Source organism: Astyanax mexicanus, chromosome 20 (genome assembly GCF_023375975.1).
Source record: "Astyanax mexicanus isolate ESR-SI-001 chromosome 20, AstMex3_surface, whole genome shotgun sequence".
In the NCBI taxonomy this organism is placed as follows: Eukaryota; Metazoa; Chordata; class Actinopteri; order Characiformes; family Acestrorhamphidae; genus Astyanax; species Astyanax mexicanus.
The window spans coordinates 37,668,918-37,694,874 of record NC_064427.1 but is presented as its reverse complement, the minus strand read 5'-3'; the positions used below and the strand labels follow the sequence as shown (position 1 = coordinate 37,694,874).

General features: G+C 35.1%; 2 protein-coding genes across 3 annotated transcripts in view; both read left to right on the top strand.

Moving 5' to 3' along the window:
- Positions 1-867: 867 nt before the first annotated feature.
- On the top strand, positions 868-21,201 carry fhdc3 (FH2 domain containing 3). Its single transcript, XM_022681442.2, has 12 exons — positions 868-1,128; positions 6,195-6,695; positions 9,310-9,371; positions 12,332-12,431; positions 13,379-13,464; positions 13,746-13,846; positions 14,106-14,176; positions 15,190-15,297; positions 15,414-15,484; positions 16,969-17,086; positions 17,196-17,360; positions 19,713-21,201. The coding sequence occupies exons 2-12, from the start codon at positions 6,261-6,263 to the stop codon at positions 20,838-20,840; spliced, it is 2,445 nt and encodes an 814-aa protein (XP_022537163.2). The 5' UTR covers positions 868-1,128; positions 6,195-6,260; the 3' UTR covers positions 20,841-21,201.
- A 2,458-nt stretch (positions 21,202-23,659) lies between these two features.
- trim3b (tripartite motif containing 3b) overlaps positions 23,660-25,957 on the top strand; it is a 71,148-nt gene continuing 68,850 nt past the window's right edge. Inside the window, exon 1 of one of the 2 annotated variants that reach the window (XM_049468934.1) lies at positions 23,660-23,899. The gene's annotated coding sequence lies outside the window, so the exon portion shown is untranslated. Of the gene's footprint in view, positions 23,979-25,957 lie in introns of both variants that reach the window. The other variant, XM_049468933.1, reaches the window with a different exon arrangement.

Here is a 25,957-nt window from a genome sequence, read left to right as displayed (position 1 = left end):
CTCCTAACACCTCTAACTAACTACCTTCTACTACCAGATCAGGAGAATCTCTCACTATCTTTAATAAACTCCTGAAGACAGAGCTCTTCAAAGAGCACTTACTCTCCTAACACCTCTAACTAACTACCTTCTACTACCAGATCAGGAGAATCTCTCACTATCTTTAATAAACTCCTGAAGACTGAGCTCTTCAAAGAGTACTTACTCTCCTAACACCTCTAACTAACTACCTTCTACTACCAGATCAGGAGAATCTCTCACTATCTTTAATAAACTCCTGAAGACTGAGCTCTTCAAAGAGTACTTACTCTCCTAACACCTCTAACTAACTACCTTCTACTACCAGATCAGGAGAATCTCTCACTATCTTTAATAAACTCCTGAAGACTGAGCTCTTCAAAGAGTACTTACTCTCCTAACACCTCTAACTAACTACCTTCTACTACCAGATCAGGAGAATCTCTCACTATCTTTAATAAACTTCTGAAGACAGAGCTCTTTGAAGAGCACCTACACTCCCAACACCTCTAACTAACTACCTACTTCTAACCTCATTTCCTTCTTCCCCTCCTTCACTCCTCTATCCTAATATCTCCCTTTGACCTCCTTTAGGTCCTATATAAAGTAGTTTTTTACCTTCTATTATTTCTGTACTTCACTATTGTAAGTCGCTTTGGACAAAATCGTCTGCCAAATGTAATGTTATGTCATTTTTCATTGTAAAAAAATGACAAAGCAACTATATGACAATTGTTTTATTGTGTAGTTTCAATGTTTTAATCTTCTCAGTATGTCATCTTTGTCCTGTAATTGTGCTACATTTCTATCTATCCATCCATCCATCCATCCATCCATCAAAACAACCAACCAACTAATTAACTCTGTATATGAGCCCCTCCAGTGGGGGCGCTACACTGGAGCGGGTCCAGGTTGAGCTCAGGTGAGTGGCTGTGAGAGATGAACGGGCGTGATCATGGGCGTGGCCGGGGGCGTGGTCGGGCACGCCGATAAAGCAGCTTGATGATGAGAGATGGCGTTTGTCGGGTTAATCGCTGACCGTGGTGATGGATGTTACTCAGAGCTCTCCACACTTCGCTCTCTGACCGCTTTCTCTCTGCTCCGCCGCAGGTACGAGTCTCTGTGCACTGTGGGTTTTATAAAGAGGTAATTTCTCAGGTTTAATCCGGGTCCTTTACCTGCTGGTAAGCATGTTGCTGCTCTGTGTGTGTTTGGCTGGTTTGGAGGTTTTGTTTAGTTGTTTGGACGCTTTAAAACTTCTGCAGACTGTTAATATTAACCTGTTTAATCAAATCGGGCTCAACACTGACAAATAAAACATTTTTAATGAGTTATAAGGCTCTATAATTACTAAATGATGAATCAGTGCTTTTATCCTGTCTCAAATATGAACAAAATTGAGGGTCTTACGTGAAGTGGTCTTATTATACAAAAATATGGAGGCAACAGTCAGTAAAACACAACAATATTAATGCTAAAACACTAAAATAAGGAGGCTATTGTAAGTGTGTGTAGTGTGACATGATCATAAATGACTGCACCAAGCAGCTAATACAAAAGAAAGGGCCAGTAAAGCATGTTAACATAAATATAAGACAACGTTTTTAATATATATATATGATCTCCAAGGTGTCTAGTAATGATATGAATGATATAGGTTATGTGTTTGGAATTACTCTGTGTTCAGTGTGTCTGTAGAATAAAGTGTGCATGCTTATAAGCACATTCATAGTCCAACATAGTTCTACTTAATACAGTTACTTTAAGCAAAATTTACTGAGCTACACTATTAAGCACTAAAAACAAATTGATATTGATGATTTTGAGAATGATTTTTGTAATATGATCTCTATGCTCATCATTCATATATTTAATAGATGAATTATTTTAGTCACAGAACACAATTATTATAGTCATAAAAAAGAGCATTCAAGATATCTATATAGATAAACATATAGATATATACAAATATAGATATACACTTTTATATTGCTTTTGTAACACGGTTTTAGTTAAATATATAATTTAAGTATGTGGTTTAGTGTGTATAATATATGTATAATGTAATATGGAGAATTAAAAAAATATATAAAAAACAGTATAATATGGAGGATAAACTGCATTTGTACAGTCCTTAAAACACAAAAATATAAAGACTAAACGCTACAATATGGAGGCTAGACTGTATTTGTACAGTCAGTAAAATATGGAGGCTATGTAGGAAGTGTTTGTAGTGTGACATGACCAGAGATGTTTGCACCATTTAAATTAGTTAAATGACTGCATTAGCATCTATTACAAAGGAAAGGGTCAGTGAAGCATGTTAACATAAAGATATGCCAACGTTTTGTAATATCCATGATCTTCAAGGTGTCTAGTAATGATATGAGATTGAGGTTGATATGTGTTTGGAATTGCCCTGTGTTCATTGTGTCTGTAGAATGACTAAACAACAATGCTTCTAAGTGTACATGCTTATAAGCACATTCATAGTCCTACATAGTTCCACTTAATACAGTTATTAATTGTTTTAAGCAAAACAGTTAAGCCCTAAAATCATATTAAAATGTTCCTAAATTATTCTTGTAATATGATCTCTATGCTCATCATTCATATATTTAATAGATGAATTATTTTAGTCACAGAAAACAATTATTATAGTCATAAAAAAGAGCATTCAAGAAATCTATATAGATAAACATATAGATATACACTTTACATAATTGCTTTTGTAATACAGTTTTAGTAAAATATATACTTTAAGTATGTGGTGTAGTATGTATAATGTATGTATAATGTAATATGGAGGCTTAACTACATTTGTGAAGTCACTTAAACAGTAAAATATGCAGGCTAAACTGGATTTGTACAGTCATAAAAAAGTGACCTATTTAGCATAAAATTACTATAACAGTATAATATTGAGGCTAAACTGCATTTGTACAGTCACTAATACACAAAAATATGAAAAAGCTAAAATATAAAGGCTAACTGTATTTGTACAGTCACTAAAAATGCTAAAATATAAAGGCTAACTGTATTTGTACAGTCATTAAAAATGCTAAAATATAAAGGCTAACTGTATTTGTACAGTCACTAAAAAGAGTAAAATATAAAGGCTAACTGTATTTGTACAGTCACTAAAAATGCTAAAATATAAAGGCTAACTGTATTTGTACAGTCACTAAAAAGAGTAAATTATAAAGGCTAACTGCATTTGTGCAGTCACTAAAAAGAGTAAAATATAAAGGCTAACTGTATTTGTACAGTCACTAAAAATGCTAAAATATAAAGGCTAACTGTATTTGTACAGTCACTAAAATGCTAAAATATAAAGGCTAACTGTATTTGTACAGTCACTAAAAATGCTAAAATATAAAGGCTAACTGTATTTGTACAGTCACTAAAAATGCTAAAATATAAAGGCTAACTGTATTTGTACAGTCACTAAAAAGACTAAAATATAAAGGCTAACTGTTTGTACAGTCACTAAAAATGCTAAACTATAAAGGCTAACTGTATTTGTACAGTCACTAAAAAGAGTAAAATATAAAGGCTAACTGTATTTGTACAGTCACTAAAAATGCTAAAATATAAAGGCTAACTGTATTTGTACAGTCATTAAAAATGCTAAAATATAAAGGCTAACTGTATTTGTACAGTCACTAAAAATGCTAAAATATAAAGGCTAACTATTTGTACAGTCACTAAAAATGCTAAAATATAAAGGCTAACTGTATTTGTACAGTCACTAAAAATGCTAAATTATAAATGCTAAAGTCAATATGGAGGCAGTTATAGAATCAGTAAAAAAGGGAAATATTCGAGACTAAACTGTAAGCTATTTGTAATGTCTGTGTATTTGCTTCAGATCCACATCGATTTAGGTAACAAGCTATAGTGTACACAAACAGCATGCATTTAGTTTAGCCTAGCAGTGCAGGTGCCTGTTGGCCTGCTATAGTTTATCTACAGGGAGACCGGTCATGCAAAGCAGTTTCTGTGCAGGTTAAACGGTTTATTTAACAGCTGGCTATAAAAGTGATGTTCCTGCATATGCATGCGAGCCCTGTATAAAGCTATCAGTCTTTTGTGGTCAGTTCCCACCATAATCTCCTTCAAATACCTTCCTGTCCGGTCACTCTTTTATCACTGTGTACTGTGGGTGTAAAGACGTCATTTTAAGATGAACACTTGTTTTAGACTTGTATTATTTCATGTTATAGAAGTAATTATGTTAGTTCAGGGTTGATTGGTATAAAAAAAATCTTCATTGTAGAGTGATTTACTGAGTATTACGCAGTGTAGTGGTGTTGATGGGAACCAGGGGTAGCAATGTTTGCGACAAATATAGCTTTTTTTTATTTACTGTCCGAAATAATCTGATTATTTTTCATCAACGATTATTTCTGTCATGTTTTACGTCTCTGGTTGCTGTGGGTACAACTCCTGATCCTAGCTTTCTCTATTGCTTTTAAACAATAGAAACAGGTGAAAATGGGAATTAAATGCTGTTTAGAAGTCCAGAACATTGCCATTTAAATTTAGAAATTGCTGCTGTTTTGTGAAGAGATATGTATTCTGTTGTGTTTGGGCATTTTTAGTGTTTCAGGCCAAGTTGAGTGTAAGCTGTGTAAAATGAGTGAGCACATTACTGTTCTTTCATTGTGTTCCTGTGCTTAGTAGTTTGTGTAGTGCTACAAATTAACGATTAGTCGACAGTGAACATTTTGAGTTAGTCGATTATATCAGCCCAACTAGAAATTTTGATTGCACTTGCAGTTACTTGCTGCACAAAGGGGTCACACACTTTTTTTCACTTAGATGTGTTATATTGAATTATTTATAATATTTGAGCAAGCTTCAAAATTGTGGTGAAGTATTAGTAGAGCTGGGCGATATGGCCCAAAATAAAAATCTTTTTTTTTTTTTTTTTTTTTTTTATTAGATTTTAATCAATTTTCCTCCCAAGGATGATAAAGCAATGGTTAAAAGCAAGTTTTATTTTTGTTTTCATCTCAATTTTCTCTTTGTGGTTAAAGTGCAACCAGAAACAACCAATTGTAAAAAATCTATTATTGTAAACAGTGAGAACATCTAGTAAATTTTAGAAGGCTTTTACCAACATAGTTTAGGTACTGACAAACAGTGTAAACAGTGAGAACATCTAGTAAATTTTAGAAGGCTTTTACCAACATAGTTTAGGTACTGACACAATGCACCCTCAAACTTATTGAGATATTTTGATAAAATATTTCTATTTCTATGGCACATCAGTCACTTAATCAAGGTCATTGCACCTTGCACTGTTAATTATTTAGTGGGTGAGACGAGACACAATACTGGGTTCACGAGAACGAGACGAGACAATATTTAAAAATAAAATTTTAAAGAAAATATCAAAAATGAAAAATGGCTTGAAAACTAGAGTTTTATTTGACAAAATCATATAACGCAAACTTTACAGACTGGTTTCTCTCACACATTGATTCTATAAGAAATAGAAATAAGAAAAAGAATAAAAAATAAAAATAAAAAATTTCTAGGTCTTATATAGTGCAAACAATAAGTGCAAACCACAACCAGTCATATTAAGCCTAGGGTTTGTGTTTTTTCCTCCTAAATCTCTTGTAATTTAACTCTGCAGAACCATAACCAGTCATATAAAGACTATGCTTGAAGTGCAAAAAGAGACAGAACTTTTTTTTTTTTTTTAAATACAGTACAGAGCTAAGGGATTAAGTACAACTGCCTACAACGCATAGGGGCGCTGCACTAAAGGGGCGCCAAATGAAAGCCCCAAATAAATTTTACGTTTTAAAAAACTTTAAATTTTTCGTGCCACGAGATCTCGTCACACCCCTATCCTTAACTGTAAATTTGAATTAATCGATAAAGTAAATTAATCGCCCAGCTCTAAGTATTAGGTAGATTTATGTACCTTTCGTTTCTGTCCTCCCCCAATGCCTGCCAAACTCTCCTTTTAGTCCAGCATTTATTAACGGTATGCATGGGCTCCATGTAGCACCTACAATAAAGGCTAACATCTATGGATGAAAACCACTTTATCCCTGTTAGATCAGGGGAGGACGCCCTTTATTCATGTCATGCCATTATGTAATGTCTGATTGGTAGACCATAACTGCCTTTTTTTTTTTTTTTTTCTCTTAAATTAGCCCTTCTGGATCCTGCCCTTCTTTAACTCGTTGGATCAGAAATTCTTCTGATACCCATCCCATCACATGGATGGCATCACAGTCATAGTTCCACCACAGCTCCCTGCACGTTCTTCAGATCAATCTCACTGTATTTTGAATGACTCAGTGTCCATCAGACCACCTCCACCACCACCACCACCACCTGCCCTGGCTCCTCCTCCTCCACCGCCACCGCCACCCCCTCCTCCTCCTCCTCTATGTGGAGGTGACCCGTTCTCTCGCAGTGTCCACAGACGCTCCAGGATGCGCACCTTTAATTGGGATGCCATCCCCCGTCACAGTGTCGTCGGCAAGCGCAATGTGTGGACATCCCTGAAGAAGCAGGAGGACTTCCCTCTGGACACACAGTACATCGAGGAGCTGTTCAGTCACAGTGAGCAGCAGCGGGCACCCCGCAGGGTCGGAACGGTCAAGAAGTGCATATGGGGCCTTCCGTCAACCACTCAGGAGTCAGAAATGGTTAGTATTGCTTACCGTTAGTGCTTTATTACTGCGGTTCTGTTGTGGCATTGCTCAAAGAACCATTTGAAGCGCCATTGTATTATTTGCTATAGCAAATATATATATATATATATATATATATATATATATATATATATATATATATATATATATATATATATATATATATATATATATATATATTAAACTTTTAATATTGGTGAGGAAAATAGAAAATAAACTTACTGACATGCTAAATGAATTATGTAGTATCTAATATTTTGTCTCATGACTGTTGCTTAATCCTGTGCAAGCTAATGCTGGGCAGTATACCTGTTCATTTTTCACATAACACCGTACCACTGGAGAACAGCACCGCCCAAAAAACACACTAGCAAAGCTCACTAACTAACGCTAGCAAGTTAGCATATTAAGCAAACGTGCTTTAGTGATGGCAGCTCAGCTCAGTGGAGTCAATTGCTCCGTCCTACACGGTCCTGCCTGGGGAAAAATAAGAACAGTTCTGTGGAACAGTTGATGGAACAAAATGTGGAAGGAATGTCTAATCTCTATTCTGTGCAGTAGTCTTGATAGAAATTTACTAATTAAAATTAATCATGTGAACAGTAGGTGCTGATTAAACAGACCTGGATGCTGCAGATTGAGTTGAATAGCTCATGAATTCTAATAAGATTCAATGAAATGAAATGGAGCACTGCAGACTGGAAGTTAGAAGTTAGGAAACCTGAATAAAGGTTGTACATCTAAATTTTGGTACAAGCACATTTTGGTTTGCTTGTGTTTTACACATTATGAGCATTGAGCTGTTTATCTAGCGTGTTTATGTAGCGTAGCAGTTTTGCTAACAAGGATTGACCTTAATCTTGGACAAAAAATGTATTGTGTCTTCTCCATTATTTTTTTTTGTTGCAGATTTAGGTTTAAACTCTGTAAATGGGTCTAGAAACAAATGTAAATAGGGCTGGGTGATATGGTTAAACATTTAAAAGATTGTTTCTTGATATTTTAAGACATTGCCACAAAACGCAATATTTGTTGCAGTGCATGTGATCAGTTAAAATGCATGCTATTAAAATGCTCTCCCTTACAGAGTATAGTGACTGTTGACAAATGCTGATATATATGCAGTATACCTGTTTGAATATTTAAAAAAGAAATCAGCATCCATCCATGCCATGTTATTCAATAATTACTCATAAGTAGAATGAGTACTAGGGCTGCGCAATATATTATTTTAGCATCATTAGCATTTATAGTGTTCACATTGTTCACAAAATGCTTAATACAAAAAACAAATTCACCCACAAATTCCAATACCCATCAGTTGTTAATTTTAATCCCAATACTGGATAAACAAAGTGTATCATGAATAATATAACATAATAGTTTTTATTATTGTAAAACATGTAAAGATTGGTGTTAAACAGTGCGTCATTTAATTAAGCAATAGAACACGAGAGGGAGTGTGTTATGGCGAAATAACATCTTGAGTGTTCTATTGCTTTTATACAACAGTTTCTTTTTTTACTAAATAAATAAAGAAAATAAATCAAAGAACTTTAAGAAATTCAGTTGGAATATGCTTTAATATGGACTGAGCCTTCCGCCAAAAAGTAGTTCCACCACAACTTAACTACATACAGTGTATGGTTCAGGCAGACTAACACCACGAAAGTTAGCTTGAAAGCAAAATTGGGAATAAGTGAAGATGGTAACGTTAGGAGCGTGAAATAACACTAATACTCTCCTCTCCTGCTCCGTGGAGTCGTCTTCAGGTGAAAGCCGCGAATTTTAGCATTTCTGCTTATTTTCCTGGGTGGTGTTGGTTTTAGCTAGCCGGCTGGACTGTGGTTAGGTTAGCGTAGCTTGCTTTAGCTCAGCATTAACTTAGCTTAGCCTAGCCTGGCTGGTTAGCGTTCTGGCTGTAAGACGGCATTAACCGAGTGATTTTCTTTCCCTTTTTTCCACGAAAGCCGAGCCAGCGCTGCGGGCGAGCGTGCCGTGGCTGAGCGGTAGTCTGTGCTAAGCTAACGCTGCTGAGACTGTCCTGTGTATATACGCCCAACGCGTCGGCGGAGAGATACAAGTTTAGTGTGAGAAGGCCGTGACGTTATCACGAAATATCATCACGGCTAGAACACTTCTCAACCAATCAGATTGTGAGGTCGGAACTAACTGTTGTATAATGTTTGTTTAATCCCAACAGCTAGATAGCAGTGTTATACTATGTTGGTAGATCCAGGTGTTCTAATTGATTAAAAAGATTTTCAAATATAGTTTAGTTAAGTATAGAGTAGAAGTTTTAAAAATATTATGTCAGCTTTTTCTAAAATGTGATTTAAACAACTAAAATATTTTCTCAAGTGTTTTAATCTTTTAATCTGTGTATACAGGGAAGTTTTTTTGTCTGCCAGGCAGAAGTACCTATGACTAATAAGTTATTCTAAGTTAGCATAAACCACAAATGATTGTGACCGTAATTGTTTTGGTCCAACTTTGTTTTAACCTGCAGAAAGTGGCTATCAGAATTCCCCTTGTTCTCCACTAAATCTGGCGTGAAAAAGTCGAAAGATGAGTCTTAAATAGCTGTGTTTTTCCCCTCTTTTTTCAGGTCTCAATCATCAACTCAAAGAAAAGTATGAATATTGGGATTTTCCTGAAGCAGTTTAAAATGTAAGTTTGTTTTGTTTGTTTTTGTTTTTTTGGGTTTTGTTTTTTATGAACATTCTTAAAGGTATTTACATTACATGACATGACATTACATTACATGACATTACATTACATTACATTTTTGCAGACGCTTTTGTCCAAAGCGACTTACAATAATGAAGTACAAAAAGTAATAGAAGGTAAAACATCTTTAGACAGGGCCTAAAGGAGGTCAAAGGGAAATAATAGGATAGAGGAGTGAAGGAGGGGAAGAAGGAAAAGAGGTTAGAAGTAGTTAGTGTGTTAGAGGTGTTAGGAGAGTAAGCGCTCTATGAAGAGCTCTGTCTTCAGGAGTTTATTAAAGATAGTGAGAGATTCTCCTGATCTGGTAGTAGAAGGTAGTTAGTTAGAGGTGTTAGGAGAGTAAGTGCTCTTTGAAGAGCTCAGTCTTCAGGAGTTTATTAAAGATAGCGAGAGATTCTCCTGATCTGGTAGTAGAAGGTAGTTAGTTAGAGGTGTTAGGAGAGTAAGAGCTCTTTGAAGAGCTCTGTCTTCAGGAGTTTATTAAAGATAGAGAGAGATTCTCCTGATCTGGTAGTGGAAGGTAGTTAGTTAGAGGTGTTAGGAGAGTAAGTGCTTTTTGAAGAGCTCTGTCTTCAGGAGTTTATTAAAGATAGTGAGAGATTCTCCTGATCTGGTAGTAGAAGGTAGTTTGTTCCACCATTGGGGAACTCTGTATGAGAACAGTCTGGATTGCTTGGTGTGAATGATTGGTCCTATAGCAGCCAGTGACATAACTCATTTAAGTGCTAATGCTTAGTTGATGACTGATAAGAACACACATTTAACTTTCATTTATCGTTTGCAGATAGATCTGATCATTTCTTATAGCCAATTTGTAATTTTTTTGCACACTGTTAAAATGTGTTTTACAATATGTGCTTCTACATAATATGCAGTGTTATTTGTCTTATTGTATTGGAAGCTATGTAAGGCTCGTGAGTTGTTATTATTATTATTTTTTAGATGATTAAAATGACGATTCATTTATAAATTATTTTAAGTAGTGTTTTGAGTGTAGTATAAAATAATTAATCAATATAAATAAGAACTAAAGCTCGAATAGCTTGATTTAAGCAGAAATATAAACATTGATTAAAGAAAATATTAGACAATAAACTTTAAAATGGTTCTAAGTTATGGGTTAGAATTTGTTTGGTTAATATGTATGGCGGGAGTAGTTTTAGATGTTGCATTCCAGGCAAATGCATAATTTCACATAATCAGACTCATACTAAGCTTTAGAATAGGGGAGGGACTATTCTATTGAAAAGTTACTTATTAAACTTTACAGTAATTCAGAAACTCATATATAGATGTATTACACACAGAGTGGTCTATTTTTAATAATTTAATTTATAATTCCTGGTATTTGCATATTTTAAGTATTTTATCCTCTTTTTAGTAGAATCGTCTTGCAGAATCACAGTATTGTGATATCATTATCATAGGCAATGTATTGTGATTAATATTGTATTAAGTAAACAAATTTAAACATTTATATATATATATATATATATATATATATATATATATATATATATATATATATATATATATATATATATTTATTTATTTAAAAGGTCTGTTCAATGGTAATTATTAGGGGTGTCACGAATTCAATATTTAATTTTGATATCAAGAATGTGGACATTCTCATCTCCTTAAAGAAAACTTGAAAATATAAAAGTAACAGTTGTTTTGTCTAGCCTCAAATATGTTAATAGTTTTGGTACCTTAAGGAGCATCTTTCTCTCAGATAAAGTTAATAATATATCTTTGTTAAAGAAAAAAACTTGTCATTCTCAGGGGCCGAAAAAGTCTTAAAGTCTTATTTTTCATGTTTAACTGTTATAGTAGGATAGAGTTCAGTTTGTTAAGGCTCTAATTGTTCTATTATTTTGTACATGACTGTTCCTATATTTTTTTATTATTTATTTTATGTTGCACATTGCTGTTTTAATAGTGCACACTGCTGCTACCAAAAAAAAGCCACTAGATGGCATTACATATATATCTTAATTAAATTATTTAAATTTGACCATTAGTGCCTAATGTGGTGTATTACAGAACACTTTGCATCACTTATATCAAGCCCACCTTTTGAAATAAGATATTGTAAGTTTAATGAATCAAACCAATGATTGACCATAGACTAATGTAAAACTGGTATAGGCCTCTCTGCTGTAAAAAAAGAAAAAAAAGAAAATCGAATCGAATCGTGACCCTAAAATCGGAAATAAAATCGAATCGAGCATTTAGAGAATTGTGACACCCCTAATAATTATGAATTGTTTGCTTTAATTTACCAGAATTTTTATAAACTACTCTAGTCCCACAGTCTTTTAGAGTTAATTCTACCTGTGCAACATTTGATGTTCCCTTTTATAAAAGTTTTTTTAAAAGAAAATATATTTATATTTGTATTGTATTAGAATGTTAACACAGTTGTGGTGTATTGGTGGTGTATTGACAGGTTCTTTAGGGGAAGTACCTGTGGCTCATCAGACTCTGTGTTCCATGGTAAAACCTGCAGAATTCCCCGTCACATTAGACATGGGTTGTTAAACAAACAAAGTGAAAGTACAAGTAGAGCTGCTTTGATTTTTCTGAGAAGGAAAACGTTTCAACATATATGGGTATCCCAGACTTCCAGAGAAGTCTCTTTAGGGCTGTATATTTATAACTTTGCTTACATGGCAGAACGGGCTTATGATTCAATATTTTTGCAACAAACTTTTAGAATAAACTGCTAACATATTTATAAAATCAGATTAAAAGAAAAGTTAACTTTTTATACAATTATTACAGTGTGATCTAATACCCGAGTACAACTCTTTGTAAAAATTAACACCACAGACAAGTCCACCTTGTGTAGAACTCGAGTTTGAAGTTGTATTATTGTGTTTTGTTTCCCCCTACAGGCCGATGCAAGACATCATTGAGGATGTGAGGCAGGGTAACATGCGTTTTGCTGCTGACAGATTGAAGGAGCTGACCAAACTGTTACCTGATGATGTGGAGGTGAGTTCTACAGTACAACGTTCATATGTATGTTCATCTTTTATCTCATCTAATTCTAAATCTAACTTGTTTCTTTTGTAAAGATGGCATGCTAAGTGTACATTAATGAGAAAAAAATATGTACATTTTTTTTTTATTTTAGCAAATGGCTTCAATAACTGGGTCTGAATACTGTTTATATAATAAAAACAGTACCCACTGTTTATATATGTAGTATTAGGCCATATTTGTACTGGATTTGTTTGACATGAAAAAGTAATGTAAAATATTTTTACCAGAGTATATTTTTGTATATTTTAGTCTCACCTGAAAACTAATCAATCAATTAATCAACATTTATTTTAATTCGGGGAAAAAACATTGAGGGTGACCCTCATTCCCACATTGAGGGTGACCCACATCAAAGGGATTGAACACATTTAATAATAATTTAGAAATAACAAGAAATAAAATTTATTATTAAATAATAAAACAATAAAAGAAGTACTCATTTTAAATCAACATATATATATATATGTATATGTATATCTAAAACAAAAATTTCTAAAATACCATAAAAAACAAATTTAACACATAAAAAGTAAAAAATGTATAAAATATAAAATAAGTAATAGGTTATAGTAAAAGTAAAGTAAAATGTTAAAAATGATAAGTGATTAAATGAATAATAGAACTAAGAACAAGAATGAAAAAAATTAACATTAAAATTTAAACAATATAAGTGTAATAATAAATAAACAAAAAAATAAATAAAATAATAAAAGAGAAAAAGATAAACTAATAAAGTCGTTTAAAACAGTCACAGGCTCTCTGATGGTGATTTAGGAACTGAAAGTTTAAAATGATTCAGTGATTCCAGCGAGCTGAGCTTCAGTGATGGTAATATCTTGAATAGCTTTAATAATCAGTTGTGCGTTTGTGTGATTTGCTTGCGTTTTATTTTCCAGTTAAAGAAGCTTTTATCCTTCAGTGGCAGTATGTCCCAGCTGCCAGAGGCTGACCGCTTTCTGTTGATGCTGGTCAAAATGCCTGGGTGAGTTGAATAATGATGAAAGGATAAGATTTCAGTGATTCCCAGTTGTTTCCTGACATACAACCATTTTCCATATTTGTTGTTTTTCATGTGTTTTTCATGCTCCAAGCTGAAAGTCTTGTTAATTTCCAGCTGATGTGTTTATATAAGGCTTGTGTCAGCAACAAAAACATCTAAATGTTCAGTGAGAGGTTTATTACCTCCTCCTTTACAACACAAGTCCTTTATTTCTCACTTTATTAAATAATAGTGAGAAAGTAAGATTTGGCATATGTTTATAGGTATGAAGAACGAATCAAGCACCTGCTCCTTAGGGAGGAGTTCAGCCCCTTCATGGAAGAGGTGACCAGCTCCATTGCTGTTATGACTGCAGCTGCTAATGGTAGAATTTCCTTTTATCGCTCTCTGTTCTCTGTATTTTTGTTTTATTTACTTTTGTTTATATTTATTGACAAAAAAAAAATAGTTCAATAAGAAATTGCTTCCCGTTCACTCTTTGGATATTTTACAGCTATAGACCAGTTTCTTCTATTCTAAAAGTATTAAGGACATCTTATTTAATCTCTTGGTGTTTCCGTCTGTTTAATTCTGGATATTTTTTTAAATTATAATATTAATTAGTAAAACTCTTATTTTTCCAGAGCTGCTGGTTTGTGATGATCTTCATTCTATCATTCGACTGGTGCTGAAAGCTGGAAACTACATGAATGCTGTAAGTGTAGGCTTAGTAGTTCATCCTTAATCACTTACTTAATCACATTGATCTGTCCTGTTACTGTTAGCCAATCAGTGGCGATATGTTTGCATGTATGAATATTCATGAGCAAGACTAAATAGAAACACCTGAGCACTTTTTTGTTTCACTAAAAACGTCTCACATGGCATTCATTCATACTAGAGACACAACTAGACTGTTTAAAATGAATTTAAAAACGATGGAATGAGAGATAGTAAACCCCTCTCTGTCTCTTTTCTCTCCTCTCTCTCTATCTATTACCACATAACATCAAACAAGAAAAAAATATGTATATATCTTTCTTTTCTATTTCTCCATTCTTTTTCTGTAACTATTCAGATCTATTTGTTGTTGCTTCCTAATATTTGTATCTTGTTTGCTATAATTTTTTTTCTCTTCCCCTCTCCTTTTTCTCTTTTGTTTTACAAATTGTTCAGTTATTATTATTGTTATTATTATTATTATTATTATTATTATTATTATTAATTCTCTTTTTTATATGTATTTTTTTTTCTCTTCCCCCTTTTCTCCACTATCCCCCACTTCTTATTTTTTATTATTATATAAATATATTTTTGTTATTATTATTATTATTATTATTATTATTATTATTATTATTTCTTTTTTTTCTATTATTATTTTTTTTCTATTATATATATATATATATATATATATATATATATATATATTTTTTTTTTTTTTTTTGTTTGTTTTGTTCTCACAATTTTCACAGTACCAAAAAACTTTGTATAAACGCTAATAAACAATAAAGTTAAATTGGTCCTCGGTGGCGGGCAAAAAAAAAAAAAAAAAGATTGAATGAGACCTTTAAGCACTGATATCCTTGATATGCTCAATGTTGATAAAATAAGAAAATTCATTATGATACGATAAAAAAAAAATCTATATATATTGCCCAGCTCTAATCAATATGCAGTCTGTAAAATAAGTTTAGATTTGTCTTATTTATTTCTGTTGTATTTGTTCAGGGTGGATACGCAGGCCGTGCAATAGGTTTCAGGATGGCTTCCCTGCTGAGACTAGTGGACACCAAGGCTAACAAACCTGGCATGAATCTAATGCACTATGTGGCTATGGTAATGCATATGTAAATGTGTCTAAAACACTATTCCTTATTGTTTTAAAAACTCTAGATTTCACTCTACAGTTATTTTCTTTCATTTTGTGTCCTGTATTCATCTTCTAACCACAGCAAGCTCAGCAGATTGACCGAGCTTTACTGAACTTTCCAGAACAGCTCCGGCACATCGGAGACGCTTCAAGGTAACTTTACTTTACATCAGTTTGTATTAAAAGGGTTTTTGGATAGAAAGTTGATACCTTGGGGGCTCAGAGTGGTCCAGGTTCAGGTTTAAAGTGATGCCACAATGATTGTAAGATCGCTGGTTCGAATCCCAGTCATGTAGCTTGCCAATAGCTGCTGGAGCCTTGAGAGAGCACAATTGGACTTGCTCTCTCTGGGTGGGTAGATGGCGACCTTTTTCCCCCTCATCGTTTTTAGGTTGATGTCGATCAACACAAGGCATCTGTGAGCTGATGTATCGGAACCAAGTTGCTGCTTTTTCCTCTGTGCACGTTGCTCAGCGATGCTGCATTAGCATTGCAACACTTTCAAAAAGGGCTAAGTTGGTTTAGATATTTTATTCCTTAATAAATAAAATCATATAAAAAGTGCCTTTTATGTTTATTTAGGTTATATTTGTCTGATATTAAAGTTTATTTGATCATCTGAAAAATATTAGTATGACAAACATACAAAAACTAATATCTGTAAGGAGGCAAATACTTTTTTTTACACCACTGTTTGAATGTATTGTGTTTATATGTCTGTAAAGAGAGGTTATGTCCTCGAGATCCTGAAGTTAAACCCTGCCCACTATAGATAGCAGTGTTGTACTATGTTGTTTGGTCCTGCCTTTCTTTCTTTCTTTCTTTCTGTCTCGCTGTCTTTCTTTCTGTCTTTCATTCTTTCTGTCTCTGTCTTCTTTTTTCTGTCTTTCTTTCCTTCTGTCTCTTTCTCTTTCTTTGTCTTTCTTTCCTTCTGTCTCTTTCTCTTTCTTTGTCTTTCTTTCTATTTTTCTCTGTCTGTCCTTCTGTCTTTCTTTTTGTCTTTCTTTCTGTCTCTGTCTTTCTTTTTGTCTTTTTGACCTTTCTTTCTTTCTGTCTCTCTTTTTCTTTCTTTCTTTCTTTCTTTCTTTCTTTCTTTCTTTCTGTCTTTCTGTCTTTCTGTCTTTCTTTCTGTCTCTGTCTTTCTTTCTTTCTTTCTGTCTCTTTCTTTCTTTCTTTCTGTCTTTCTGTCTTTCTTTCCTTCTGTCTCTTTCTCTTTCTTTGTCTTTCTTTCTATTTTTCTCTGTCTGTCCTTCTGCCTTTCTTTTTGTCTTTCTTTCTGTCTCTGTCTTTCTTTTTGTCTCTGTCTGTCCTTCTGTCTTTCTTTCTGTCTTTCTTTCTGTCTTTATTTCTTTCTTTCTGTGTGTATAATGTAGAATGGAGGAAGTGCAAAAGATACGTTAACAATATAAGCAACAAAATTGTCATGGTATAACAATACTAACAAAACTTGCTACCTGTTGCCTGGCTTAGAATATTGCAGTATTACGTGATACATTTATTCATTAACACTGTATAAGGATGTGCCATATTGCTGTTTTTGTGTAGTTGTGATGTGTTTATAACCTAAAGATTGCAAACATTTGCGTTGCTATATACCAGATCTTCATTCTCCAAACACTTGTGTGTGTTTTCTTTAGAATCCACAAACAAGAAGTGGAGACAGATTTTCATAGAGAGATGGAGAAGATTAAAAAAGCAAAGGCCAATGCCAGTAAACAGCCTGATCTGGAACATCAAATGGAGGAATTTCTGCAGGTAAGACTGTCTAGCACTTTCATAACACTTAACAGTACTCTGAAACTAGATCTGAAGTGAATAAACGATTTCACTTGGTTCTTATAGATTTTCCCTTTTTTTTATATAGATGGCTGAAAGTCGACTTGCAGCCACGGAGGCTTCTCTGCAGGAGCTGAACTCCATCAGTCACTCAGTGGCAGAGTACTTCTGTGAAGATCCTGCTACCTTTAAGCTGGAGGAGTGTTGCTCCATCTTCCACTCCTTCTGTGAGAAGTTTGATAAAGCTGTGAAGGTGAGCTTTGATTGATTTTTATGTGATTATTAGCAAACTAAGCTTAAGTGCTAAATTGTTATGCATATCCATTTTTTTTAATGATTTGAGCTGTGAAAGACCTGATTCATAGTCATTCAGACCATGATTGAACACATAATGAAACATGTAGTAACTTAAAGCAGCATTAGGTAGGATTTCCTTGATTTTTGATCTTTTTAAAGAAGTTAAATTACAGCTTGAAACTCACTGCAGCGCTGCATTGAGGTGTAATAGGAGAATAGCGGTGCTCTCGTGTCTGTGCCGAAGCTCCTCTGAGTTCAAATCAGACTCTGTAAGTTTTCCGAGGTGGCAGCGACCAACGCTCGCGAGAACTGCGACCTGCTTTCCGACCTTTAGTTCTAACAGTTCTACAAGGACTACTGGTTCATTCTTTACAAACTAACATACAGACACTCTGGCAGAAGCTGGAAAGAGACCGAATATGTCTGTGAAAGCCAGAAAACGAGAAAGAGAAACTAATCCGCCTGAAACATTTATTACGCTCTACAACTGTAGGGGGAGCCCACGAGCACAAAATCTCAATCCTATCTAGTGGAGCTTTAAAAGTGTTAAACAAACCATAATACCAAGTGACTCTAAGCAGAGGTGATGTATTTGCATGTATGAATATTTATGAGCAAGAGCCAAAAACCTCTCTTTTTTTTATTCAGAGACTAGTAATTCAGTGATCTAAAGCAGGGCAAAATATGAAGACCTGAGCACTTTTTTTTAACCAAAAAACAGACTGTTTAAAATGAATTTAAAAATGATTGAATGAGACCTTTAATCTACAATGCAGAACATTTTAAAATAATGAAAAACCATGGAATTTAAGGTGTGTCCAAACTGGTGTGACTGGTACTGTATCTCAATTACATTAGTACTTGCTTTTAAAAACCACCAGCTGGAGTCAGATACACACCAGTAGCATTTCTGGATTTGTCTTTTTAAGCTTATTTTATTGATTCATATTACTGCCATGTTACATGAAGTGGCAGGTAGCCCAATTTAAAGAGACTTAAACTCATTTAAGTAACACTATTGTGATTTAACCGGATGTGAGAGATTCATTTAAGTGGAAGGGAAAGTTTGGCCTGAAAGTTTGCATGTTCATAATGTTCAGGTGTTTGATGTGCTTAATGTTGTGAATTATGTGTCTTATTTGAATGTTTTGTTTCAGGCAACGTATATTATATCAAGTGATGTATCTAGGTGTCCACTGGTTTTGGTGTGTGTGACATGATCTAATCTTAAGGTATCTTTTTTTTTTTTTTTTTTTTTTAGATTCTGTCTTATACAAACTAGCTTAGAAAGTGAAATGAGTAAATTAGATGTTCTGCTAAATGCTGTAAATGTAAATAAAGTCCCCTTATTTTGAGGTGTGGAACTGTGTTCTCTGGAATGATGGTGCTCTATCAAGTACTTTTGGGATAGGCTTAAGAGTTTGTACGAGGTGCGGTGGTAATCTAAATCATCCAGTCACTTTCAGAACCTCCCAGCAGTGTTTCAAATCTAGTAGAAACCTTGGGCTGATGTTAACTCCAAAACAGAATAGCTGTTCATATTATTATATTTTCTTATTTAGACCAATTAAATATTTTACTCTTAAGAAGCCTTGTTGGTATTTAGGTTATATTTAGAGTAACCTGGAATATTATTGTTATTGCCATTACTGTAATATCGCACGCTGTATGCCTGGCTTTACTGTAACAAAACACAGCAGGTAATCACAGCAGCCCTGTAACAGATCATAAGCGGAAAATACTCTTTTCCCGCTCTCTTTTCCTTTCATTCTTAAACTGGCAGCCCAAGTAATTAAGTAGGTTACTATTTGCGGTAGGTAACGTTATTTGTGTACGTAGCCTGTTTAATTAAAAGTTTCTGTAACATCTTTCTGTGTAAATATATCATGTTATTATATTGTGGAAACTGTGGATTATAGTCGGCTGAGTCAAACTGACCCGTTTTAAAGTTTGAAGATCAAGAAAAATAAAAATAAAAAACTAAAAATAGTTAAAAGTATTTTTTTTTTCCAGTATGAAACTTGTTCTGCTTTTATTGTGTTGTTGCTGCTGGATGCCTAAATTTCCCTCGGGATAAATAAAGTATCTATCTATCTGTCTGTCTGTCTGTCTGTCTGTCTATCTATCTCTATCTCTCTATCCATCTATCTATCTCTCTATCTATCTATCTATCTATCTAAACACCATTGCACTAAACATTCATAGAATAATTAGCAATGGAATTAGTAATGAAATATTCACACTGATTGCTAGAATTTTTTTGAGTTTTAGACATCTTTTGGATAATTAAACCTTGTGTGTTGGGCAGGAGAATGGTGAGCGGGAGGCTGCGGAGAAGCGTCAGCAGCAGCAGAGAGAGAGGGAGGCAGTTAGCCGTGCATCCAAGCGCCGCTCCATCACCACCTGCTCTGGCCGCGAGTCTGACTCCGAGGTCTCGGCGTTGGAGTCCGTTTTGACCAGCTTCCTTTCTGACCGTCCAGCACGCAGGAGGCAGCCTTCCAACAGGGAAAGACCCACAGAACTGTTAAACCCCCTGGTGGAGACTTCCCAGATAGCTGTGGAGAGTCCTGCCAAGACTGAGAAGAATTCTGGGGTTTTAGATATTGAACAACCAGACCAGAATCCAGACCAGAGCTTTCAGACTAAAGAGGAGATCAAGCCCATTGTTGTTGTGGACTATCAGACTCCTAAAAGCAATGTGCGCAAGGCTGGCAGCCGCAGGAGCGTCCTTATAAAGCAAGACCCTGTTGATTCTGAGTGTGATTACGACAAGGACATCGACAACCAAGAGACACAGCAGAAAGAGACATCTGTGTCTGAAGCATCTCGCAAGGTTCTGCGTTACCAGACGAGCTGCGGCAGTTTAAACGGGGAACCTGCTCCAGAACACCTTGAAGACACAACCGTTATCTGGTCTCCTGCACAAAGAGAGACGCGGGATGAGGATCTGTTCTTGAACAACAATCCTGAGTGCATGGGCTCACCCTGGACCGTCCTCAGCCCTCAAGTGACCCCCAGAAACACTCCCCACCGCAGACACTGCTTCACCCCAGCCGCCAGGGACGAGGAACTAGATGACGGTGTGTGGGCTCTCCCGGACACCCCTGTACGTCATAAACCGCCTCTACTAGCAAACATGTGCAGGTCATACGAGCACAGCCTGTCCACCTCCGTGCTGACGGAAGCAGGTGTAGGATCCTCTCAGTTATCGGACTGTCCCTCTGGAGCCCCGATGTTAAGATCTGCCTCTCTGGGTTCAGAAGCCCAGGACTCCGCCCCCGGCTTCCATTTGGGGGTTCTCTTTCACCGACGAAATGCACAAGAGCCTCCACCCTCCAAAAGGCACGAACCTTCAGCCCTGGTCTCCTTCTTCAGGCGTTTTGGAGATAGAGGAAGGCCCGCTTCCGTTGGGGATTCCCACGGAACTGACATCTAGTCTAAAACGACTAATCCCATCCCTATTTTAAGTTTTACATTTGTCCGTTTTTAATCGTTTTACTGTTGTGTGAACACACAGACCTTCTTGTTTGACAATTGTTTGTTTCACAATGAACTCTGATTCAAGACAAATGTGGACTTGTCTTGGCAGATGTTTCATGGTGTCAGTAGTGAATCCAGAACTGATTATTTATTTTCTATTATTAACTTAATTTAAACCTTTAATAGTATTTTAAACTGTTTTAGCCAGCTATGCAGGTTGCCTATAAAAGTGGTCCAAACACTATTACTAGTCTGCTCTTTTTGTTTCTTAAAGCAAACTCCACTTTTATGTAATAAAGTGTGATTTTTTTATTTTATTTTCACATTCATTTCTTTGTTGTTTTTCTCCCACCCCATGTTTCACATATACAATTAAACAAAACTACTTGACTGTGAAGTTAGACTGCCTGGTCTAAAAAATCGTCACCAAAAAAAAAGTCACACACACTAATATTTCGTTGGACCTTCTTTAGCTTTGATTTCAGCATGAATTCACTGTGGTATTGTTTCAATAAGCTCGGCAATGTCAAGATTTATTTCAATACAGTGTTGCATAAATTTTTCACAAAGATCTTGCAGCAGCATTGATGATGGTAGAGTCTGACCACTGCACAAAGCAGCTCTTCTCCATCCAGCACATCCCAAAGATTCTCAATGAGGTTAAGATCTGGACTCTGTGGATCCTGACACTGTTATCTTGGAATATGCCCGTGCCATCAGGGAAGGAAAATTCCATTAATGGAATAACCTGTTCATTTTTAGTATATTCAGGTAGCCAGATACATACATGCATACATACATGGGTTGGACAATGAAACTAAAACACCTGTCATTTTAGTGTGGGAGGTTTCATGGCTAAATTGGAGCAGCCTGGTGATCAATCTTCATTAATTGCACATTGCACCAGTAAGAGCAGAGTGTGAAGGTTCAATTAGCAGGGTAAGAGCACAGTTCTGCTCTAAATACTGCAATGCACACAACATTATGGGTGACATACCAGAGTTCAAAAGAGGACAAATTTTATATATATATATATATATATATATATATATATATATATATATATATATATATATATATATATATATATATATATATATATATATATATATATTCGGCCTGTTCTCCTTCTTCTCCATACCGCCATAAACTGGCTGTTTTCAGGCCGTTTGAATGAGCGCCTCAGACCGCGAGGCACCGTGCGCTGCCGCTGTTGTGCCGAATTAGACTCCCTGCAGAATCTGACTCCTCTTCGCGAGCAGATTCGGCACAACACCGCCTGCTGGAGTGGACACAGTGCTTATGAAAAAATTAACAAACACAAAAACGAAGGTTATTCTATCAGTGATTTCAGTTCTTTTTAATTAGTTTTCTAAACTTTTTTTCTTTTAATTACCGTTTTTATTAGTTTCAGTTAACGGAAATGTTTTTTTACTTTCAGTTTTTATTTTGTTCCTTTTCATTAATTATAATACTTGGTTACTTGGTTATATTGTGATTATAATGCCAGAGCTTTATATAAAGTAAAAATAGCATTAAAAACACAGACTATTTCCTGAAGCCCTACCCGACCGGGCCGAGGAATGTGGTGGGAAATCTTGGGTCGAGAATCTAAGCTCTAATATTAATATACCGATACCGTGGCCCAAGAACCGTGATACGAACCGAACCGTGGCCACACTGTACCGTTGCATCCCTAATATATATATATATATATATATATATATATATATATATATATATATATATATATATATATATATATATATATATATATAGTTTCTTTGTTCAACCTCTGTGTTTGAACACGTGGAGTTTTGTACTTAACAAAAATGACCTGGCAGAGTGAAGAAGACAAAGGAGTAACAAGTGCTAAACACCTCTGGGAACTCCTTCCTTCAAGACTGTTGGAAAACTATTCAGGTGGCCACCTCTTGAAGCTCATTGAGAGAATGATGCCAAGAGTGTGCAAAACAGTAATCAGAGCAAAGGGGGGCTATTTTGAAGAAACTGAAATATAAAACATGTTTTCAGTTATTTCACTTTTTTTTTTGTTAAGTACATAAGTCAACGTGTTCATTGATAGTTTTGGTGCCTTTAGTGAGAATCTACAATGTAAATAGTCATGAAAATAAAGAAAACGCATTAAAAAGAGAAAGTGTGCCAAACTTTTGGCCTGTACTGTACATACAGGGTGGGGGGGCAACATAAGGCCAACGTAGGCCCACTGGCCAAAATTACATTGGACCAATATGATTGGCCAACTTGCTATTCCAATACTACAATATCATGTTTATTGTACTTAAATATACTTTCTTATTTCAGGTCAGTGTGGCTCCCCAGGGTAGTTTTTGCTCTTTATTTTCTTCTTTTTCTTAGGTCTGATGAAGAGGGAACTGTAAGGAGAGCCGATTCCAGCTCAGTCCAGAACAGACCAGTGCTGATATCTCCTCTCAACAAGGCCTGATCTATAACCTCATATTTCCAGTTTCTCCTCTGATCCTCTATTGTTCCCTCGTTCTTTTTCTCTTGCTTTCTCTCTCTCCCTCTCTCTCTGTTAGATGAATTGGGTTGGAATCTGGGGGCATTTGCACTGTTGCCTGGGAAATGGTGTTGTTTACAGCATGTTCTCATTTGGCTGGAGTCGCAGTGAAATAATACCCCTCGGAAAAAAAAAACCTGTGTCCTCGCACACACAGACTCCTCTTTCATACAGAACTCCCCAACAGCCTGTCCAACAACTCCTGCACAGAACAGCCTCAGTCCTCTTCTGTTCTTCTGTTCTTTGGGATTCTTCTGTTCTTCCACTCTTTAGAACTGAGGCCAGTTTAGATGCAATACTGCTGCTTCATTGCCTTTTTTATTATAATTATTATCATTCATTAATAGGTGCTTGTGTGGTCACAAGGTGTCTTGTGTGTGTGTGTGTGTGTGTGTGTGTGTGTGTGGCAGGCAGGCAGACACTCGAGCTGGAACAGAGAGGAGTGAACTTGCGCTACAGGATCACATGAGAAGGTGAGTTGGAGGGCTTTAAGTGGAGAACTCCAGAGTACCAGGTCTTACACTCTGCTTTACCTGCTTCACTTTATCAACGGTGAGTTATCTTTTAATATTCAATTTAACCTTTATTTATCCAGGCAAGACAATAAGAACATTTGCTAGCAGATTATATCCAATACTGATGATGCATTATTCATGTTGTTTTATTCATAAGTCAGGAAGTCTATAAACAGAATCCTCTTTTCTCTGGATCCTGTTAATTTATTTGTTGCATTTGTTTTTGTATTAATTTTTAACCAGTGATTTCTCAGTTGTTGCCTAGGTGTATTAGGTCAACAGTTGTTAGTATTTATATTTTTGATCTTCTGTGGCATCTTCTGTGGCATCTTTTGCTTATTACATCATTCCCTATGTTATGTATTATGGTGTTTGCTTATTTATTTATTTTGGTTTTAACCTGTCATGTTTAATATGTCATATCTATGTCCAATACAGTGAGGCATACAAGTGGTTCATAAATAAAACTATGTATATATGTATATATCCAAATGTAAAAACAGTATATTTATATAGGTTAGGGCCTGATAAAGCAGTAATGATTTAAAAATAATCAGCTTATTATAAAAACTGGATGTTATAAATTGGTGTGAAAAAAAAAAGAATTCCCAAAGAAAAAAAAAATCTATAAAAGAGGTGTTTTTTTCTTACCAAAAATATAATTCAAGCAATAAAGTTTTTTTTTTATAGGTCAATATAACTATTATTATTGATAAATTGCATAATAGTATCTTACAATATACAAGGCTAAGAAGCAATGAGCTCTTTTGGGAATTATTTTATCCCATTCTTTCTGTAAACACATCCAGTGGTTTCTCAACAGGAATCATTTAAGTATTATTGGATGGTCCTTTTGTATTTGGTCCCAAACTAACAGCATTCATTTCTTATTTGTTCCAAAAAAATCTGAAAAACTGCTATTTTTATAAGTGTTTGTATCATTATTGTGATAAATTGCATGCATTATAATAAAGGGATGATTACATTATTTGTCCTACTGTTTTTTAATGCTTTTTTTAATGCACTATCCCTTTATTACATTTAATTGTGTGTAAATATTGTGACAAGGATTTGTTAATGTATTGTGATATTAGTGTATTTATAATGTAATCCATTGCCTCATAATGTATCTCTATACATAGGCTATTTTTTTAGGCGGTGGTGATTTTATTTAAAATCTTCAGTTTAAAATGTCAATTTCAGGTCCCTTTTTCACACACTCCTGATTGCAAATCACTGAAGCTGAGCACACTGTGTAAATAATTTAAAGCATGCCCCTTGTTCCAGTTACTGTCCTTTCACAGCTTTCACTCTGAGCTACCTTATCTTCACCACTTAATAACTAAAAAACACCTTGAAGCTCTTACATGCACCTTTTCAAGAGCTTGTCTGAAGACTCGGAAACACTGACATGCAACAAGTCAGGGACAGAAGGAAGGAAATTGATCAAGTGTTATCTTAGGGGACGACTTTATTTATCCAAACCTGTATACGTTTTGAGGTGTTTTCTTGTGAGTAAGGTTAAATATTAGTGCTCGAGGTAAAGCGATGTGAATTATTGGAATTTGAGTGGGTGCCGAAAAGATTGGACCATTCTATTTTCAAAGTTGTGTATGCAGAAGTTTAGGCCCATTCTTATTTATTTTTTGTACCCCTACCCCCGTGTTTTCGAGGGTAACCCTTCCACTTGGAACAGAATTACAATGGTAAGGGGTGGAATCCTCCTCTAAGAATTGGGACAATCCTTCAAGCATCTAATACCCTGCCGAGCTGATGTGATAACAGTGAATTGCTAAAGTTCAGTAATGTAGCTGCTGGTTAACTAGTTATATTTAGGCCATTGTAAGCCTTAATTCCTCTGTTTTTTGTACATATATTTTAAACCTCCCCGAGCAATGTTATTGTAATGCAATGAAAATGAGTCAAACCCCTAGTATGTATTCCAAACAGTCAAGAAATATGAATTGAAACGAAAGTGATTTGTTTTAATTAGTAAATTGCTGTTCACGTCAGAGA

Excerpts from the sequence above, each read along its gene's own strand:
- fhdc3 (XM_022681442.2), top strand. The coding sequence starts at position 6,261 with ATGGATGGCATCACAGTCATAGTTCCACCACAGCTCCCTGCACGTTCT. Across the intron at positions 6,696-9,309 it reads CCACTCAGGAGTCAGAAATG|GTCTCAATCATCAACTCAAA; the intron begins GTTAGTATTGCT and ends CTCTTTTTTCAG. Across the intron at positions 13,847-14,105 it reads TATGACTGCAGCTGCTAATG|AGCTGCTGGTTTGTGATGAT; the intron begins GTAGAATTTCCT and ends TTATTTTTCCAG.